This window comes from Pteropus vampyrus, unplaced genomic scaffold (assembly GCF_000151845.1).
Source record: "Pteropus vampyrus isolate Shadow unplaced genomic scaffold, Pvam_2.0 Scaffold1, whole genome shotgun sequence".
In the NCBI taxonomy this organism is placed as follows: domain Eukaryota; kingdom Metazoa; phylum Chordata; class Mammalia; order Chiroptera; family Pteropodidae; genus Pteropus; species Pteropus vampyrus.
The window spans coordinates 511,136-531,102 of NW_011888782.1; the positions used below are offsets into that span (position 1 = coordinate 511,136).

Genomic DNA, 19,967 nt, shown 5'->3' on the forward strand with positions numbered 1-19,967 from the left:
TACTCATTACATCATTCTATTTAATTGCTTTAAGAGAGACAGGGTGTTTTGTTTACCAAAAAAATGTATTAATCATTTATAAAAGCCATAAAAAAGCCATACATTTAAGAAAACAGCAAAGAATATCACTTTGAAAAGGCCAACTTTTTTTTTTAACCATCAGTGAATATGCACTTTCAAAATCTACAGAGAACTTCTTTCATTTTGTATTTGTTCCACAGCATTCTGGCTGAGTACAAAATAGGAGCTGATTAAACAGCACATGAAGATAGCTCAGGAGCCCTTGGCCACCCAAAAAAACAGAACAGCTCCCAAATCTCCATGTACTCCCCAGTTAGGGAAAACTGGAACACACTAGATAGACCCTTGGCATCTGGAGAGCCAGTGCTTACATTTCTATCATCTGGGAATGACTCCAATGGCTCATGACACGTTTTTGAAACTTAAGTGCTATGAGGCTGGAGTGTGGACAAGTCACTGAGCTGATGAAGACCAGACCCACTGGCGACACAGCCTTGCTATTCTCTATGTCTTCATGTGTTGGGAGACTATATTATAATTGCCCCTACAAATCTGAGAATTCACAAAAGACTAGATGATGTACTTACTGTCCAGGAACCTCAAGGGCAACTGGAAATCAACTGGTTCCATACATAGATTTTTTTCCAAGAAAAAGGAACCAAAGCACGAGACAAGAAAACTTTTGAGATGATAACCATGTTCTCATGATAATATCTTCTCTATGTAGGGTCCACTTGTTTTGGTCTCAAAGACCTTGACCCCACTTCAAGCATACACTAAAAGGATATCACATACACTTTAATAAAGGGAAGGCACACAATCAAATAAAAGTGACTAGTCTGAAAGCAAATAAGGGGAAATGAACTTTAAAAAAAGTTTCAAGCCGAATTCAATGTTAATGTGTTTCTACACAAAGAAATGTTTCTAATTACACCCTTTTCCAAAACTGTCAATCACCACACACACATTTGTGTCTTGTGCTTTGGATCTGCCCCTCAGGCAATTTTAGCGAGCCATTTCTCCAAGTCCTGGATGTCAGCAGAGCCAGTGTCCCCTCTTCCACCCTTGGCACTACACTCCAGGAATTCCACTTTGAGAGGCAACTGTGAGAATTCAAATTCTTTGCCTTTCTTTCCCAGCTGAGCAGGGGCAGTGCTGGAACTGTCCAGTGTGCTGGGGGCAGCAGAACGGGTGACTCGTAAAGTATTGCTGTGAGACAAACAGAAAACGAGTCAGGAAGCAAAAGAGTTATGTTTTTTAATATCGCAATTATAGGCCTTTAGGAAATTAAATTACTTCCTAAAAATTTCACTTAAATACTTAATCATAAAGTTGTCAATTATGCCATTGTTGAATCTTTTACATTTATAGATCATGCTCTTGGACAGAAAGGGGAGATGGGAGCCCAACCTTACATGGCTAGATGACAGCAGGTCAGTACTAGGCCCAAGTCACACCAACTTCTTTCAGCCCAGTGTCCTCTTCCATTAGGATCTACTGCATGATGTTATTTTTAAATATATATATATATGTGTGTGTATATATATATTATATATATATTATATATATATATATTATGTATATTTTATGTACATAAAATATATATATATATAAAATATACGCTGTATTATAAAAACAAGTTTCTGAAAGTTAAAGGTATATAGACAGGGTATTTATATTTATCTTGAATCTGTCTGGACAGAAAGCTGAGAAATCCACAAATTCCAGATTCTCATCTAATTTGGGCATAATTAACTATTCTCCAATCTCTTAAACCACTAAAACCATCACAATTTAAATCACTCTATTGCCACCTGCTGGCCCTAATAAAGAGTGCATAAGCAATGTCTACTTCTCCCACCTTCTCTGTTATCCAGAAGCAGAGGTATACATACTACCAATCTGTTTTCTTACGAAATAAAGCATTTCTTGGTGTTGTAACATTGCATGAAAATTAGTGAAGAATCCACAAGAAAAACGAAATGATACCTTGTTTAGAAAGAAACACAAATATATACGGACAAAGTATTTTAAAAAACAAATAATACAAAATCAAGATATTACCTTTTAGTGGGAGAAAGGGAAAAGCTTTTGGGAAGGAGCACGTAAGCAAAGTGGTGGGTTCATGGGTATTCATTTTAGTATTCTTTAAACTCAATATATGTGTTATATACATTCCTTTATATATATTTTAAAATAAAACTTGAAAAAAAGCCAAACGTTACATGTATTCGGCTCTTGCCATAAGGCCACGTAAATATAGTAAACCTTGTTATTCAGAAGACTGTGAAATGCTTCAAAGCTGACAGGGCCTAATTCTCACTAACACAGGATTACATCAAAATTAGACTCCTAATTTAACTGATACTAACCTTTACAACTTTTTAACATTTTACTTCACTTCCTTTCAATACAGCATTTCCTTCCATATTGTTTTTCTATGTCTCTTTACAGTGAAAAGCAAGTGGACTAAGGAAAACATATGTTTTAAACATGGTAAGACTTGAAATAAACAAAAAAATTAATGATTGCTTTTTTCCCCAAAGATAATTTCCAACGATTGCAACAGAATTTTCAGAAAAACCAAATCATCTTATTGTTTCAATTTCCTTAGCCTAATGACAAGCAATACATAGTCTCAAGAGAGTGAGCATCAAGAGTATGGGAAGAGATGATAAACATGTAATTTCAGAAGAGAGAGAAACCACTGATAGAGTGACATCAGCAAGATGGCAGAATAGGAGTTTCCAGCACAGGTTCTCTTATAAAAACATCAATTTGAATAATCACTCATGCATGAAAATAATTTCATGAGTGCTAAGGAATCTAGATTAGAGATTATAGCACCTGGGTGTAGCACCACTACACCTGCCTTAAAAAATTCTAAAGGGAGTTTTTCAAGGTGAAAAGAAAGGATGCTAATTAACAATATTCAAACATATGAAAGTATAAAAGTCTCTATAACAGTAAGAATATACTCAAATTCAGAATATTCTAATACTGTAATGGTGATGCATTAAAATCACTTTTAACTCTAGCATGAAAGCTTAATACAAAAGTATTAAAAATAACTATGACTCAAAATTACAAACAGAACTACTACCATATGATCCAGCAATTCCATTTTTGGATATTTATCCAAAGGAAGTGAAATCAGGATTTTGAAGAGGTACCTGCACTACCGTGTTCATTGAAGCATTATTCACAATAGCCAATATATGGAAGCAACCTAAATGCCCATCAAAGAATAAATGGGTAAGAAAAAGGTAGAACATATATACAACGGAATATTATTCAGCCCTGGAAAAGGAAATCCTGCCATTTGCAACACAGATGGACCGAGTATTCTTTAAACTCAATATATGTGTTATATATATATACAACCTTTCTGGCACCAGGGACCAATTCTCCTATGAGAATCTAATGCCTAATGATTTGAGGTAGAGCTGAGGTGGTGATGCTAGCGCTGGGGAGCAGCTGCAAATACAAATGAAGCTTCACTCGCTTGCCCACCGCTCACTTCCTGCTGGGCAGCCCAGTTCCTAACAGGCCACGCACCAGTACCGATCTGTGGCCCAGGGGACCCTTGACCTAGAGGACATTATGCTAACGGAAATAAAAGACATGGACACAGTAAGATAAATACTATATGATCAAACTTATATATGCAATCTAAAAGAGTCAAACACATAAAATCAAAGAATAGCCTGGTAGTTACCAAGGACAGCAGGGAGGGGGAAATGGAGAGTTTATGGTCAAAGGGTATAAAGTTTTAGTTATGCAAATAAATAAGTGCTAGAGCTCTATCACACAGCATAGTCTATATCTAACAATAATACATTATATACTTAAAATCTGCTAATAGGTAGATCTTATGTTAAGTGTTCTCCTAAAACACTCATACACAAATTTAAAGAGGGCAGGAGGAAACTTTGGAAGTAATGGATATTTTTATGGCCTTGATGGTGGTGATGGTTTTATAGGTGTACAATTATCCCCAAATGCATTGAGCTGTATGTACAACTTTTAACATGCCAATTATATATTTCATTAAATGGGTTTAAAATTTTTCTTTTGATGTTCAATTTGAAGCATGATGTCTTTGATAAATCTGATTAAATGGCTTACTTTACTCTTCTATTTATATATTAAAACATTTAAAGCATGTAGAAATAAATGTGTCATTCTCAATTAAAAGGGGAAAAAAAGATGCCACAGAAAATGCCAGACCAAAGACCAGGGCTGGTAAAATTTTTCTGTAAAGAGCAATAAATTAAATATTTTGGGCTTGTGGATGACATATAACATCTGCATATATTTTCCTTTTTTTTTTTTACCTGCCCTTTAAAAATATAAAACGACTCTTTGCTTGCACACTCAAAGGAGGAGTTTGTCAGCCTCTGAAGCAAAACATATTCTACTAGACTCTTAAGCTCCTGCGTACAGAACTACATCACCCTTCTTCCTACAGCCACATCCCAAGTGCAGAGCATGGCACACGCTAGATGAAGCACGAGTGCTTGTTAAATGAATAAATGAGTAAGTAAATCGTAGTGGGGGAAAATGTTCTAAAAGCTGAATTTATACAGTTTTCCTCATCAGATTCTTTTCTTTCATAAAAAACTCCTTACACAACAGCAGTAAGAAAACATTACTTGTTTATTACAATGCTAGATGGTATCCCCTATGTAAGCGAGCTGTTAGCTAGCTTACAAACTGGCAGAACACGAGGACTTGCTAGATTCCTTAAAATTCAAAAGGCTGTATAGCTCAATTTATAAATTTTTAAACACCAAAATCAAGCTAAATAATATTGCCACATAGTTTGAAAATAATCAAGCTACAAAACAGAATCGTAGATTTTTATATTCTTTCAAAGTGTTCCTTTCTTATGCTGTCAACAAAAATTTCCATGGCTTTCAAATTTTTTAGTTTCTAAGACCTTTCACATCTACTACAAAGGAGCTACAAACAGTGGGGAAATAAATTGAGCTTACAGTCTCAATAACCTCAGACTTTTTTTCCATAAAAATTTAAATTATAAATATTCTATTAATGCTTTTTATAATTCCATTAATTCTTTTTTTCAGTTATTTAACAAGTATATTTCACACTAACCTCAGGCTGTGATAATTGTATACTAAAGACCTCAGGCAGCCATTTCCTAAGTGTTACAATACAGAATTAACCAGTAGGATTTATTCATACTTACAGTTCCTTCTCAAGCTGTTGCTGAATTAACTTTGCTGATTTTGCCATTGTAATGTCTGTAAAGAAATAAAGACGTTGTAGTTTAAACCGGAAAGGGTCTTTTCCCAAAACTTCTTGCACACATGGAAAATACCTATTTAAACCATTAAGTTTCTTCCCCCACTCCCTTTTTTAAAGAGCTTCTTATCACTAGTGGCTTCATTATCAAAGTAAGCTTTATATTTGCATGTATGGGTTTTCCTACAATAATGCTTATAAATATATTAAGCTAGTGACTCTAAAATTGACTAGCTCTATCATCAAAGTTTTCCACACCTTAGATCTTTTAAATCAACATATATATAAATCCAGCCAGTGTAACAAAAAGAAAACCTGTCAGCTTTATGATTGTAACAAGAGCCTTCCCTCCAACAGAAATAACCTGTCACATAAAAGTAAACCAAGCACATTTCCAGCTGATACGAAGATGGTATGTTACAGCATCAAGTGCACATTGGTAAGAAACAAGTGCTGGCTGGATATACAGCAGAAGCCAAAAAAATATTACCTCTTCTCCTCACGCTAAATAGAAGAAATAAAGAGAAGGTCAGGTAATGATGCAAAGACCAATTCTTGATTAGGCGTTGTTAGCATTATTACCTGATCACTTCTGAGAAATGAGTTGGGCTTTTCAGAGAATCAGAATTTTAGATCTGAAAGAGGCCTGTAAAGATCAACTAGTTTATTTTATTTTAGAGGTAATGAAACTGAAGCCTGGTTTGTTGGGTGTGATTAAACATTTTTAATGGTTATTGGGCTAAAGAAAAACAACTAGTGCAAACTCCCTTTGATGAAATATGGTAGATGGTAAACTAGTTTGAGAGACTTCATCTGTTCCTCCACAACTGTTTACCTGATATGACGAACTGTCAATTGGAGGAACTTAACTAGGTAAAGTAACATGATTCCTTTGTCATTCCTTAGAACAGCCTATTAAGACTAATGAAAATGCAGGAGTAAATACTTTAAGACTTAAAAATCCTTCAGTTTATAGTTCATTAGCAACTGCCTCTCAACCAAATAATAACAATTGTAGGTAATAACTATAGTAATTCTTAGTTGCAATCTCAGAAAAAAATGTCAGTTATTAGAGCCAAAAAACAGATGGCACCTTGCTTATTGCAGGCAATTAAGAATGACGGTGTGTTCTTCAAACTCATACTGTCAATGAGAACTTGATACAGAAACTCGGCCACATCTTTCACCTCTCGCTGAAAGGCTGCACTATCCACAACAAACACAACAGCTCTGGAGGGGGAAAAAGAAAAACAAGGATGTGAGCATGCAATAGTGCAGCATTATGTTGAAAAACTATATCCTTAATTTTGTCCAATTCAATCCTAATGAATAACAGACTCACATGCAGGTATGTGCACATGTGGTCACACAACAACAGTCATTGCACTGTATCTGCAGCAGGACTGGTTCCAGGTTCCACCCCCCGCAATGGATACCAAACTCCACGGATGTTCAAGTCCCTTATATAAAATGGTATAGTATTTGCATATAACCTATGCACATCCTCCCGTAATTTTAAATCACCTCTAGATTAGTTTTAATATGTAATACAATGTAAATGCTATGAAAAGAGTTGTTATGTGTTGTTTAGGGGAAAATGACAAGGAAAAAAGTCTGTACATGTTTAGTACAGACACAACCACCACAGGTCTAACTACATAGCACATACACATCAGCAACAGCATAACATTTTCCCCTCAAATATTTTCAATCTTTGGTTGGCTGAACCCACAGTTGGCTAAACCAGAGGATGAGGAACCTATGGATGCAGAGGACACACTGTGCTCACTTAACAAAGGACTACTGGGTACCACTATGTATCAATGACTGTATCTATGAAGACAACAGGAAATGATGCCTGCTCTCAAAGACAAGGAAAATGCCATAAACAAAACTGTGTGATAAAATACAAAGACAGATCTATGTACTCACTGTCATAGGAACAAAGAGGAAGATCATGAGACCAAGTCAAGAAGACTTAAGGGAGGATATAACAGTTGAGCTGAATTTTAGCCAGACTAAAAATTGGGGCACGGACTGTCTGGAAAGTAGTCTGTGCAAGGCACAAAGGAGTGGAAGGAACATCATGCCTAGGAGAATGCAAGGTAAGATGGTAAACAAAAAAGTGTACCAACACAGTAACACTTTCAAACATTATCTCATAAAATTCTCATGAAATCCTAGCAAACATAGGCATGCCACTCAGAAATGGCTGACCCCAGGGTTCATGGAGGTCCATGCTCTTTTCACTCTAGGATATCAAGCTGCATTCTGAACACCACCAGAGCAAACAACATGGGTGGCCTTTATATACAGATTTCAGACAAGCCCATTCCACTTCCTACTTACCTGGCTGAAGCCTTAAACCGCTCTAAGAACTGAAGTCTCAAGCTCTCGTGGCCAGGGAGGTCAATCAAGGTCAGACTAGTGCCCTAAGGACAGCGGCAAGAACATTAATGTTTCAGTCCTGATTCATGTTCATAACATAAGCCTTTCATATATGATTTCAGGTATCACATGAGTAGCCAACTAATTAATCAAAAAAAATGTTCACTATAATTAATTAATCAAGTGTTCAGTAAATATCTTGTGTTTATAAATCACAAGTAAAAAGACATTATCCCTAACAAGGCTTATAATATAATCAGAAAAATCAACACAATGTAAAATTACATATACATAAATGTAAATTTGTAAATATGTAAATGTAAAATCACGACTTTGATAAATGTTCTTAGGGTACATGAGAAACATGACCCTGTCTGGGGTAGTATGGGGTCCATCTGAGGCTAGGGAAATACACTGGTGTGAATAAAAGCAAATACATGTGAATAACAGTAATGAATATTCACAAATGAAATAATATAAGAATCTATATTTTGCCATAAAGCATGCTACCATTACAGGGACCCCCAATCTTTATAACAAAACATTTTTACATTTTCATCATAATTTAAGTATTGATATACTAGACATATCATTTGTTCCAACTCTGTTGATATTTTGTGTCAATTCTTGATCCAGATAATGTCATTGAAACAGGGAGGGGTTGTGCCCCTACTGAGCAGACTCATTAAGTGCTTTTCATTCCAGGCCTTCATTTTTGAGCTCAGGTTCAATGTAGATGTAACTATGCTCAATGATAAGACTCACAGATGCCCTGGCACATGTATCAGACCTCTGGATCATTTCTCGGATGTTCTACTTTATCCACAGCCAGGCTTAACCACTATTCAGCAGGAGGGAGTCAGCATTATGCACAGATCTTATATAATTACACCTGAATTCATGGTTTCCTGTCACTTAGTCTGTGCAGTCTTTTATGGGTAAATATACGATGTGTATTGGCCTTTTTTTTTTAAATACTGGTAACAATCTAGGGACCTCCAGTTGAGACTCACTACCAAATATAATCAGCACTGCACTACACACTACAAAAACAATCCAGAAGATACATTACTATATCCATTATTATCTTGGGAGAGAGAGACTAGATCTAAAACATAAGGGGGATGAGAGGAGTAAAAAAAGAAGGGAGGAATATTCAACATACTCAGTGGAAATATGCAAGTCTCAATAGCACCCTCAATTTGGACTGGTCACATTTCAGGTGCTCAGTAGTCACAAGTGGCCAGAAGCAACTCTATTGGAAAGTACAGGTCTAAGGCATACCCTGGAACACCTCACTTAAAACATCTGGCACAACTGCCTCAAGAATTGACGATCTCCCAAATCTAAAATTTCAAAACCTGAATCCTTGGGAGTTTTAAAAGGACTGAACCAGAAAGAGTACCATTAATGAAAAAAGCAAATATATCTCTAAGACATTTAAATGGATCTCTTTCTTTGCTTACGTTTAATTCTGGAGGCACCAGAAAAATAGGGATAACACAAGGAAAAGGGGACAAGGTCTTCAATATCACCATTCTAATTCATCTATATCTACATCTACATCTACCTCTCTAATCAGCCACCCACCAGACTTCCTCCACTCACTCATTAAATACTTATTAAGCATTATAATTGGCTTGGTGGTCACTAACGACCTTCTGGAGCTACACATGTACATAAAAAGTCCTTCTCATGATTCCTTATTGGTATTTTTTTGAAATATACTCATGTATACTCTTTAAGATATCCACTGCAAGACAATTTGTAAAAGCAAAAGATTACAACAACGAACTAAATGTCTATTAACAGGGCTCTTATTAAATAAGAACTTAATTGCATGGTACAGCCACATGACAGAATTCTATGCAGCTCATAAATCAACCAGGTCCAAATGAGGGAGAAAAAACAAAAATCAAATGATCAGTCATATTGTTAAATTAAAGAAGTAAATTATAAATAAATAAAATAATGGGCTGAACAGAATATTAAAAAGAAAAAACTAAAGGATATACAGATATGTTCATATACACATAGACTGTGGAAAGGTACCCAGGAAAATGGAAAGTTATTACCTCTTAGGAGAAGACTGGGTAGTAAGGACAGGAAAGGCAAAATACTTTTCAACAAATATTCTTTTAAATTTTTGTCCCATATACATGTATTATATATCAAAACATAAATAGAAAAGGACTTAATGCTCATCCTTAAGAACTTATGGTAAAATTGTAAACTAATACAATGTGATGTAACATCAGTGCACAGGAGGTTACAAGGCAGAGGCCATGATTAAATCCGCTGCTTGGATGGTCAAGAGCAGAATTTGTCACATGGGCTATATGTATCCGTAAAAATAAGCTACACCCTCAGTATAATTTATCCTAGAAATGTCCCTTCCTGACACACCAAAGTAAAGTAAAGCTGTCAGACTCCCAAGGTTTTAGGAACCCCTTACCCTGGTATTGTTGACTCTGTAAGCGGCAGAGCTGTCAGTGATGGAAGTCTGAGTGTCTCTGTAAAGGCCTGTTAACAACTATAAAAAAAAGAATACAGGGGTGATCAGAGTAAACATCTAAATAGCAAACCTGAAGAGTAATTCTGTCCTAACTCTTAGATGTCTAGTCAAATAAATGAATGTTGCTTACAATAGCTGAAGAGAACCATACTGATTTTATTCCCTTTACTTTTAGAAAAATCTAATTGCAAACTTCATCCCGATTCCCAAGAGAAGGGGGAAAATTCACAATTAGTTTCAAACTATTATTTTCAAATAATAGTTTCAAATGGTTAGTGGCCAGATTTACCAACATTCAATAAACATTTTTAATGATTAAAAATGTTAGAAGGGAAATAATTTATATGCTGAAAAGGAAGATAATAAAGACCTCTGCTACTCTCCAAAGCAAAACAAACAAACAAACAAAAAAGCAGTTAAAAATACTAAGTAGATTAAAAATAAATATTAGTGAAAAGAAGCCTAAGTAGCCCAGTATGTCAAAGAATCACCTTTTTAAAAAATTTCTTTGACAAGATCTCAAGAGAGTAGATTATACAAGAAATTATACACCATATACAGATCATTGTCTTCTACTTCTTCAGCTATTCTAGGCATTAAGAGAGTTACAAAAAAACCTTTAAATGGGATAAGGACTAAATATCAGTATCTGGCAAGTGCAAGAAAACAGAAATGGTCAAAAAATTCCAGTTTATGAGTTTTCAAGAATCTTTTTGCCCCTCTCTCCCCCACTGAGTCAAAAATTAACTCTCCAATATGTCAGCATCAGCTTCTTTTCCAAAGTAAACCATACAGGAATAATGAGATGCCCTAAAATTTTCTATCAAGTTTAAGAGAGATGTAAACCAAAGCATTTACTCTGACAAAGAGCAATGTTTTTCCGGAGTCACAAAGGCCAACAAGAAGAACAGCTCTTTGACTGCTCCTTCTGCTCCGGATGAACTTCCAGAACACTGTGGAATAGAGAAAAATATCCCAAATTATACCTTGATTATCAATAATATGCGTGTTATAGTTGGGTGGAGAAATTAACAGAAGTCTACCACAGAACACCTCGATCATCTGGAACTACTTTTTATTGTTATTATCACCATTATAATCGTTATTGTTGTTAGGGACCCCGCTGAGTGGCAGCCTCTACCAATTGTCGACTTTTCTGTCTGCACCCCCTACCCTCACTGTGGACTCCTCAAGTGCAATTCTGTTTTATTAACTTTCTATCCCAGCTCCCATACGCAAGACGCTCAAACCTGAAGTAGAGACCTTGTGCGTCTTGGTATTAAAATCAACGGAAGGGAAGAAACAATGAGCACAGGCAAAACAGGGGCGGATGAAGAAAAAATAACCCGTGCCCCAAGACCGAGACATCACTCTTGGGGTTGCACGGGATCCTGTTGCTTCAAGTAGAGGGTAGGGTGACATAAGGGGTGAGTCTCCCTCTCTAGACGCCCTCCCAGGTGCCTTCTCCGCCCCGCATCCTTCCAGTCCAAGCGCGGACTCGCCCGCCCTGCATCCGCCATAACCACCCGCCGCCTCCTTACCTAGCGTCAGCAGCACCACGAGAAACGCCACCACGACAGACAGCAGCGTCTGATCCCTCTGCTGCAACTCCTGCCGCAAGGAGTCTAAGTAGGGCTGGAAGGCACCCCCGACACCGCCATCATTCCCCGTTCGCCGAGAGTCCACGGAAGCCATGCTGAGATGCGTGGTCTCCGGCGCCGCAAAGCGCAACGTGTCCCTGAGCTCTACGCAGACGTCTGAAGCGGAGCATCACGGGAGTGGTAGTTTCTAAGTTGGATTTTTTTGTTCGAGGGCCGTGATTCGGAAGGTCCTGACGGGAGATGTAGTTTTCTTGGACACTGCTCGTACTGATTTCACTAGTGACACACGTATCCTTTAAGTCTTAAAGTTTAAGCTATGAGTCAAATGTCTCCGCCCTCTTCATGGTTTTTGACAGAATGGTGGATGAATAAAATTAGTGGCTCAAGAAATCTCCACTGAGGATTTCCATCGCTCCCTTTATGAGGTGAGTCTTGTGAGGAATTCAAGCATTACACAAACATTTCACCTGAATATAATGTGGCATGGGATGTGACAGAGGCTGTATGGTGCTATAAAAGCTCCTGGGGGAAAGTGACCGGAAATGAGCCATGAAGGGTGACAGCTTCTGCCGGCATTAAAGGAGAAAGAGTGCTCTGTACAAAAGAAAATGAGCAATTCAATGTCCATACACTGTAAATCCAGGGCTGCTAAAAGGTCTCCATTAAAGGAAGCAGCCAGGAAAATCAATAGGAGGGATGGAGCTTTTGAAAATTGCAGCTGTCATTCCTGCCCAGAGGAACAGCCAGAACTCTGCCAGGCAGGTATGTGGGACCAAGATGGTCAGTTCTTCCCGTTTTTTAAGAGAAGCCAAAAAGCAAGATTTTTATGGGAAATTCTTCACTTTTCAAATTCCAACAAGTAATGGAAAACATTAAAAAATACGTGACCCAAATAAAACACTTTATCAGGCCAGAAGTGGCCAGCCTAGGGACTGCCAGTTTGCAGTCTCTGTCATTAAGCAGATGTCATTTCAACAGAAGTAGCAGGAGATGAAGCAGGAGACGTTGGCAGGAATCAGACCTGAAGGGACGTGTGCTATGCTGAGGAACCTAGACTTTATACAGAATGCAATAAAAAGTTTCATTTGGGGGTGACATAGATGATTGGCAGGTCAATGCAGAACTATCATTTGAGGGAGAAAGGACTGTAGACAGGGTGACTAGCTGGGAAGAGGGGGCTGTTGCAGTGTTTTGACAAAATATACACAGGGTCTGAACCAGGAACAGAGGTAGGTGTGGAAAGGATGGCACAGATTTGAGAGCTGTTTAGAAAGGAAGTACATAGAATGTGGTAATTAATTAATTAGACATGCTGAAGCCATTGGTGTGGGTTACTGGGAATATCAGAGTGCATAAAGTGAATTGGAAGACTCAGTTGGAGAAATTTTGGAGCTGGGGACGTAGCCAGAATGAAAATTGCCTCTCTTTTATGTATATTGAGTTTCAGGTGCCTTTGGGAAATCAAAAATCTTATATCATGTAGATGATACAAGAAACAAATGTAAAGTTTCAGCAATAGGTGCTAGATTTTCATTTGGGAGTCATATGTAAACAAATGGTCACTAAGATCATGGTAAGTATGAAGAGTGAGAAGGAGAAAGGAACCCATAAAGAAGCCTAAAAAGGAAGAATCAGTGACACAGGAGTAAAACATGTTCTGGAAGTGGTCAGCAGCATCTCTTAAAACAGATAGGGTCCTGTGATGAGGGCTTGAATGAAAAGTGAGCTCAGGGGGAACAGTAGGGTGAAGGTGGAGGTGGGACTTGTATATGGAAGCAAGAAAGTAGTAGGTGAAGAGGATAGATAATGAGAATAACTGCGAATATTCATGAGTGCTGCTACTGTCAGATATTGTCCCAAATTTATTAATCTGTTTAATTTTCACGGTGACTCATGATCCCAGTTTTACAGAGGGCAAACCGATGCAGGGTTAAGTAATTTATCCATTAATGCCAGGCACTTCAACTTCTTTATGTTTAACTGTATGCTCTAACATAGTACAATTCATTTCTCAGGCATTTTGTTGCTAAATGTAGGCAATAGGGACTCCAGATTAAGAAAAGATGTTCAGAATGTGAGGTTGAAATGAGTAAACCAACTACTTTATTTCAAATTAGCATTGTCAATTAAAACTTTCAGAAACAACAGTAATCTTACCACATTGTATTTCTTTTCTTTCTTACAGTCCTGATCCTTGCTCTATATCCACCACCCAACACACACACACACACACACACACACACACACACACACACACACACACACACACACACCTCCTTTATAATAACCATTGATTCCTCTGTTAGAAACTAAAAGTGCAGAGAAGAAGGGAGGGCCAGACATGGAGAACACATACCATAATTGTCCTAACCATGTAAGAATTTCTGGAGTTTAGCAAATGAAAAAGTGATGCCTTCATGATGAAATTTGGGAATAAGGAAAGGTTTAACAACACACAGTCATATCTATATCTATCTCTGTCTCTCTCTATATATCTATTTGTAGATATTTTTTTCCAATTCGTTTCCTGGTTATTATGAAAGCAGAAGAAATGTGCACACCTTCCACATTCAAGACACAAGGTGGTGCTGCCATTCTAAGGAATGATAGCAGGAGAGGCTGAGATGCTTCCTGTCCTCACAGCTCCACCTCATGGACACCACAGTCTTCCAGGAGCTCTGTGGGGATGAATGCAGAGGAAGGACATGCAGATACAGACTGCAGCTTGCTGAGAGTATTTTGCTCCTTGATTCAAATAGCAGCAGATAGAGAGTTACAATGAAACAAACACAGTGAGACAATTTCTCCTTCTCTTTCATTAATTAAAACGTCTCATTCACTAGACACATTTTTCCCTCCTCCCCTATGGAACCTACCTCAGACTCAGGGACACCAATCACGTGATTCCCCTACTCTGGTTTATCTCTTTAACTCTGTCGCAAAAAAATATTTAGAGGATTTTTTTAAAAGAATTAAAATGAGACATACTTATATTAAAAACTCAAGCAATAATGAAAGATTAAAGAAGAAAGCTACGAATTACCTCAATTTTTATGCCTATAGTTTCCGGTGAACATTATTTCAGAACGTTTCTGTACATATATAAGAAGGCAGTCTAGAGAGAAGAATAAATAAAAATACCAGGGACTATAGCATGGACTGCTGTATTTGCGATCCCTAGAACAGTGTCAGGCTCATGGTAGGTGCTCTGTACTTTGTTGACAAAATTCGGTTTATTGACTCATCGAAATAAGACAGTCCCCAAAGGAAGAGTTACAGGATTTGAAGTGAAGGTGGAGTTTAGGTGAATATTAAATAAGGCAGAGTGTTGATAGGCTCAAAGTAAAGTAGGGCTGTGTATAAGAAAGTCAACATCAGGTCTTGACCGCAAAGTAGACCCAGGGTCCTATTTCCTTGGATGCTAGAAAGTTAAGAGACATAGACTGTTGGGTTCAGAAATCCCCCTATCTGCAGCTCTGCCCCAAGTGTAAATTGAAGCTGTGATAGGAGTTAGGAAATAAAGGGGCAAACTGGAGAGTTGTTTAGAAGGCAAATCAACAGAACTTGCTGACATTGGACATGAAATGGGGGAAAACAGTAAATTAAATTTTGACCCCTCGCTTACGGTTCCTGGGAGGGTAGAAGACCATGACTTTAGCTGATGTGAAATATGAGGAGGCAACAGTTGGGTTAGGGAAACAGGAGAGGGAGGGAGGGGCAGGATGACCACTTGTTTTTGATTTTTTGGACTTCTGGTTGCTGTGAGAACCCCACAGTACAGATACACAGACAGGAGGAGGTATGAGTATGGACCGCTGGGAGCAGGGGGCATTCACATTGCTTAGGGAGGAACTGGAAAGCCAGAAGAGAAGAACCCCAGGAAGATCTCCCTACAATTTCAGGGCTGACAAGATGAGCCCACAATGAGGCCACAAATGCACAGAGAGAGGTAGGAATCAAAGCAGAGAGAGGCTGTGACAGAAGCTGGGGAGAGTTCCAAGGAAGAGTGAGTAGTCAGCTGTATCAAGTGCAGTAAACAGACTCAGGACTGAAAGGACTAAACTTGGTTTTCTTAGTTGGCAGAAAGATAGTGACCTTAGCCACTGCAGCTGCAGGGAAGTAAGTGGAGCAAAAGACTTATTTCTATATGTTCAGTCATAATAATAAGTGAGGTGTGGAAAGAGTGAGCCTCTACATTTCAGGAGCTTGACTGAGAAGGGGCAATGGCCGCTGTGGGAATCGGGGTCAAGAGATATTGCAGTGATTCACTTTTCTAACAGTTAGAATCAGGACCTCAAGTATACCTGATAAGATTCATTAAAAATATTTTTTAAATATATAAATATTTTATATTCTTTTTCTGTACTCCCTTGAATACTCCATCTCAATAACTCACATTGCATCCTCCTTTCTGCCCCTTCCTAAGCCACACACACACACACACACAGTCATATACATTTGATTCTATTATAATGGCCATGCAGACCTTTTTAGAAAGAACTCCTGTTTGGACTGTATCTAGAAGGTGTGGCTGTGGCACCACAACCAAAGCTATGGGAAAGGTCAGATGAATCTTGAACTCTGAAGGAAGGACTCAGTTTCACACGTATTTAGTCATATAGTATAAAAGAAATGCTTCCAGGACAAACATTTTGGAAAGAATGAAGTTTTTAGAAGATAAAACCAATAATAATTTTTATTTTATTTCCTGCACAGGTGGCAACATTGAACATGAAGGCAGCCAAACCACTCAGGCCAGCGAGACCGGGGGAAGTTTGTGGGTCACATGAGCTCCCATCTCCACCTGGTGGTGGACCCCCCTCTTGGATTTTAAGCTCTGTGGAAGGTGCAGGCTTCCAGGAGTTCTGTGGGGACAGAGAAGAAAGGTAAGACAGTCAAAATCTACCTATATTTATTTTCTATTGTGTGAATGAACAGTTAAACCTGTTATAAAAGCATTCAGACTGTCGCTCTGCTCTTCTGATGGGTGGATCAGCCATTCTCCCAGTGGCATTCTGCACTTGCCTCCATGGCTTCTGTGCCTACCCCCGGCAGTGCCCCATGCCAAGGATGGTAACATGATTTCCCTACCCTTCATCATCTCCACTTTGTGCCTTATAGGTGTGTCCACCTGAGTCCATGTGGCTGGAAGGAGCCTGGGAAGACTGTCCTCTCAGACCTCTTTAGGCAGGTGATGAACTACCATAGCAAGATGCCCTAAGCACCTGGCATGTGCCAGTTCCCATCCTGGGGGCTAAGAATGGAGCAGAGAACAATAGAGCCGGACTTCCTCCCCTCTTGGAGGATATAGGTTAGGTAAATATAACCTGGGTGCCCACAACAGTGGCCGTGGGCAAACGTGTTCCTTATATCAGAATTGTTCAGGGCAGCTGTTAAGATACATGAACCCTGACTATGGCACATAACTGTTGAATGAGTATCCACAGGGCCTGAGAATCAGTATTTCAAGGACCATTGCTCACTTATATGCACACGAAAGTTAAAGAATAGCTGCCTTAGAACCACATGTTATCTCAGACATTTTCCAAAGGATTTCAAGTGAATAAATGATGTCTAACATGGATATAGTGCAAAGGTGTATTTCACGGTATTTTACTTCTTAGAAAATTGGTATTCTACATAAGTAGTGTATACGTCAGCTTTATAGTTACCAGACTTATCATTGTTCAAGCTCTCAAGAGGAATGCTGTGTTAAAGAACTTTCTGCAGTGATGGAAATGCTCTCTTTGCTCACCTGTGTGGAGCTACATGTATCTATTGAGCACCTGAATTGTGGCTCATGTGACTAAGGAACTAAATGTTTCATTTTGTTTAATTTTAATTAATTTAAATTTAAATGGCCATATGTAGTTAGAGGCTACCATATTGGACAATGCAGCCTTGTACAAACAAACAAAAAAAAAATCTAGCACAGAACAATGGGCATGGGCCCATAAACCTCTTCCTTTTCTTAGTAATAACACGGAATTCTGCATATGCAGCCAGGTCACTACTTCAGTGCCCTGAGCCTGTGTCCTCCTAACCATCTACCCACATAAGTAGCCTTTTATACATGCTGGGATTACGTTGTTCCCTCATCATTCCATCTTGTCCACTGGTCATCTCCTGGGGCTACAGCCCACTTCTCATTTTGTACCAGCCACCCAGAACCCTGCCCGTGTTGGCTTTGCAGCCTCCCCACACCGTTCCTCCTACTCACTTGAAGTTGAACATTGTCTCAGGTTACCCACAGCTGTGACATACTCCGCTCCTAAATAGGATTCATACGTTACTTTGCCCGGAAGTTCAGCCAAACATAATGTATCGTCCCTGAACAGGAGGTCCTTTGTTTGAGATTGGAACAAACAAAAGTTGCCGGAGCATGTACTTCCATTTTTTCCATACTGGAGCTGTCAAATGGATGGAAAGTACATGAGGACCTGTGGCACTGAGCAGCTGGGAACACATGGGTGGGATGGAGGAGGCTGAAAGCTGGAGACCAACTTGGGAAGAAAGGGAAGCTACAGAGGATGCTTCAGGAATTTTTCCACTGCCCTCACCTGTGGTCCATCCATTTTTGGCCCTGGCTTCATGCTTTCGTGAGGCTCCAAAGTCCTCTGTAGGGTCCCTCCTGGTCCTTCCTCCTCTGGAAAGTCCCTCTCACCCACCCACCTACCCACCCACTCCTGACTTCTCTGATCTCTCTTCCCCACTTCATTGGCCATGGCTATGGGTGCCACTTCCAGGAAATGAGAGGACAGAAACTTGTCCCTTCCAAGTGTTATTTTCGAAGAAGATATTAAACATGAGCCACGCGATGAAGGGGTACAGGTAGTTGTTAAAAGTTCACGTGTGACTACATCTTTGATCCTGTGTTGGGCAAGAAGCTCAGTTACTCCAGGTTTCCTAAGGTTATAAGTGAAATGGTGACTACAAAAAGTTTAGCATTCCACCTAGCACCTAGTAAAATCTTCATTAAATCTGAATAATTATTATTATTAATAATATTTACCTTCAGAGGACTCACATAGATAAGCTATCTTAATTTTTAAAAAGAAAACTAATGGTGAATCAATAGGCAGGAAGCTGTCGCTGAATGATAGGATAGAGTTTGTTGGTAGAGGAGCCTTTAGTATTACAATGTGAAGGCAGCCCCTCTCCGCACCAAAGGAAGCCTAGGTTGGTTGTATTCCCCAGAGAACAAGCTCCCTGAAGGCAGGGGTCTTGGGTTTTTCTGGATGTTGGCGTGGTTCTCAGTCTGTCTAAGCAAGGGCAACACAGATCCGCATTTCATGACCTGTATCAAGGAGGGCTGGAAAACAAAATCAGTCTCCTTCATTTAAATAAATGCAAATGCTCATAACACGAGGGTGCCACAGAGCAAGGTCAAGAGCAAGCAGGAAAGCAGATGCCTGGATCTGAGGACATGCAGATCAGATAGGGACTAATCTCCAGTGACCAGGAGATATAAACAGAGCCAGGCCCAGGAGATCCAGTTCCACATATCTAGTTTTCAGAAAGAGAATGCTAAAATGTGGGTTGCACTTAGCTGTGAACTTCCCCCAAGTAATCCACACCACCCAGAAAGAAAGGGTGGGAGGCCCTAGGTGGTCCGTACCTGCTCTTCAAGTAATATCTTCCTAACGCAGTCTGCCTTATCTTCTCTTGAGACCACAGCATGATTTGGAGCTCGGGCTAGGTGGCAGGTCTCTGCTTCAGTCACAGGCTTCCTGGTGCCATCGAGGCACAGCAGCTGAAAGTAGTCCTGTGTTAGAGTCTTAGCCCAATCTTCACTGTTTTTTCCTGGAGATAGAGAAAGTGGGTCAGCCACAGCTGATGGCTTTGGTCAAGGCACCCTCACTAGGGGGATGTGACTGATCCACTGGTATGTGGAGGGCCTGGATCCAGTGGTCAGCAGAAGTGCCACGCTGGGGTTACAGTGATATGGAAAGGAATCCCTAGTGACCACCCCTTCCCACCTGTTCCACCCAACCGGGAAAGAGTGAACTATATTCTGTGGATGCTCTTCAAAACGATCTTCATTTCTACTAAATTCCAAAGCATTTGGAACTCTTGCTCCAGTGTGGGAAGAACGTGACCCTCAACTGGTTGACAATCTCTGTGCTATATCTTCTTGCACCAGCAAGTAGAAACTTTCCCCAGAAGCCCTTCTG

General features: G+C 39.3%; 2 protein-coding genes and 1 long non-coding RNA gene across 4 annotated transcripts in view; 1 reads left to right on the forward strand and 2 right to left on the reverse strand.

Moving 5' to 3' along the window:
• On the reverse strand, positions 1 to 12,045 carry SRPRB (SRP receptor beta subunit). Its single transcript, XM_011359721.2, has 7 exons — positions 11,734 to 12,045; positions 11,051 to 11,145; positions 10,133 to 10,210; positions 7,639 to 7,721; positions 6,383 to 6,519; positions 5,234 to 5,288; positions 1 to 1,230 (listed from the first exon to the last, which is right to left on the reverse strand). The coding sequence occupies exons 1-7, from the start codon at positions 11,885 to 11,887 to the stop codon at positions 1,017 to 1,019; spliced, it is 816 nt and encodes a 271-aa protein (XP_011358023.1). The 5' UTR covers positions 11,888 to 12,045; the 3' UTR covers positions 1 to 1,016.
• The window catches only part of LOC111738102, an 11,065-nt gene continuing 3,143 nt past the window's right edge, over positions 12,046 to 19,967 (forward strand). Inside the window, exons 1-3 of one of the 2 annotated variants that reach the window (XR_002779696.1) lie at positions 12,046 to 12,218; positions 16,510 to 16,679; positions 16,915 to 17,399. This is a non-coding gene — a long non-coding RNA (uncharacterized LOC111738102). Of the gene's footprint in view, positions 12,219 to 16,509; positions 16,680 to 16,914; positions 17,400 to 19,967 lie in introns of those variants that run through there. The other variant, XR_002779711.1, reaches the window with a different exon arrangement.
• LOC105288464 (serotransferrin-like) overlaps positions 16,472 to 19,967 on the reverse strand; it is an 18,853-nt gene continuing 15,357 nt past the window's right edge. Inside the window, exons 12-14 of the mRNA XM_023528953.1 lie at positions 19,412 to 19,596; positions 18,014 to 18,203; positions 16,472 to 16,658 (exon numbers count right to left, since the gene is read on the reverse strand). Of these exons, the coding sequence (XP_023384721.1) occupies positions 16,624 to 16,658; positions 18,014 to 18,203; positions 19,412 to 19,596 (410 nt within the window). The 3' untranslated portion in view covers positions 16,472 to 16,623. The remainder of the gene's footprint in view (positions 16,659 to 18,013; positions 18,204 to 19,411; positions 19,597 to 19,967) is intronic.

What these genes read in the sequence shown, in the direction of transcription:
- SRPRB (XM_011359721.2), bottom strand. Translation starts at nt 11,887, where the DNA reads ATGGCTTCCGTGGACTCTCGGCGAACGGGGAATGATGGCGGTGTCGGG. An exon ending in CGTGGTGCTGCTGACGCTAG is followed by an intron (nt 11,146 to 11,733) that starts GTAAGGAGGCGG and finishes TCTATTCCACAG; the next exon opens with TGTTCTGGAAGTTCATCCGG. An exon ending in AATTGCCTGCAATAAGCAAG is followed by an intron (nt 5,289 to 6,382) that starts GTGCCATCTGTT and finishes ATTTCTTTACAG; the next exon opens with ACATTACAATGGCAAAATCA.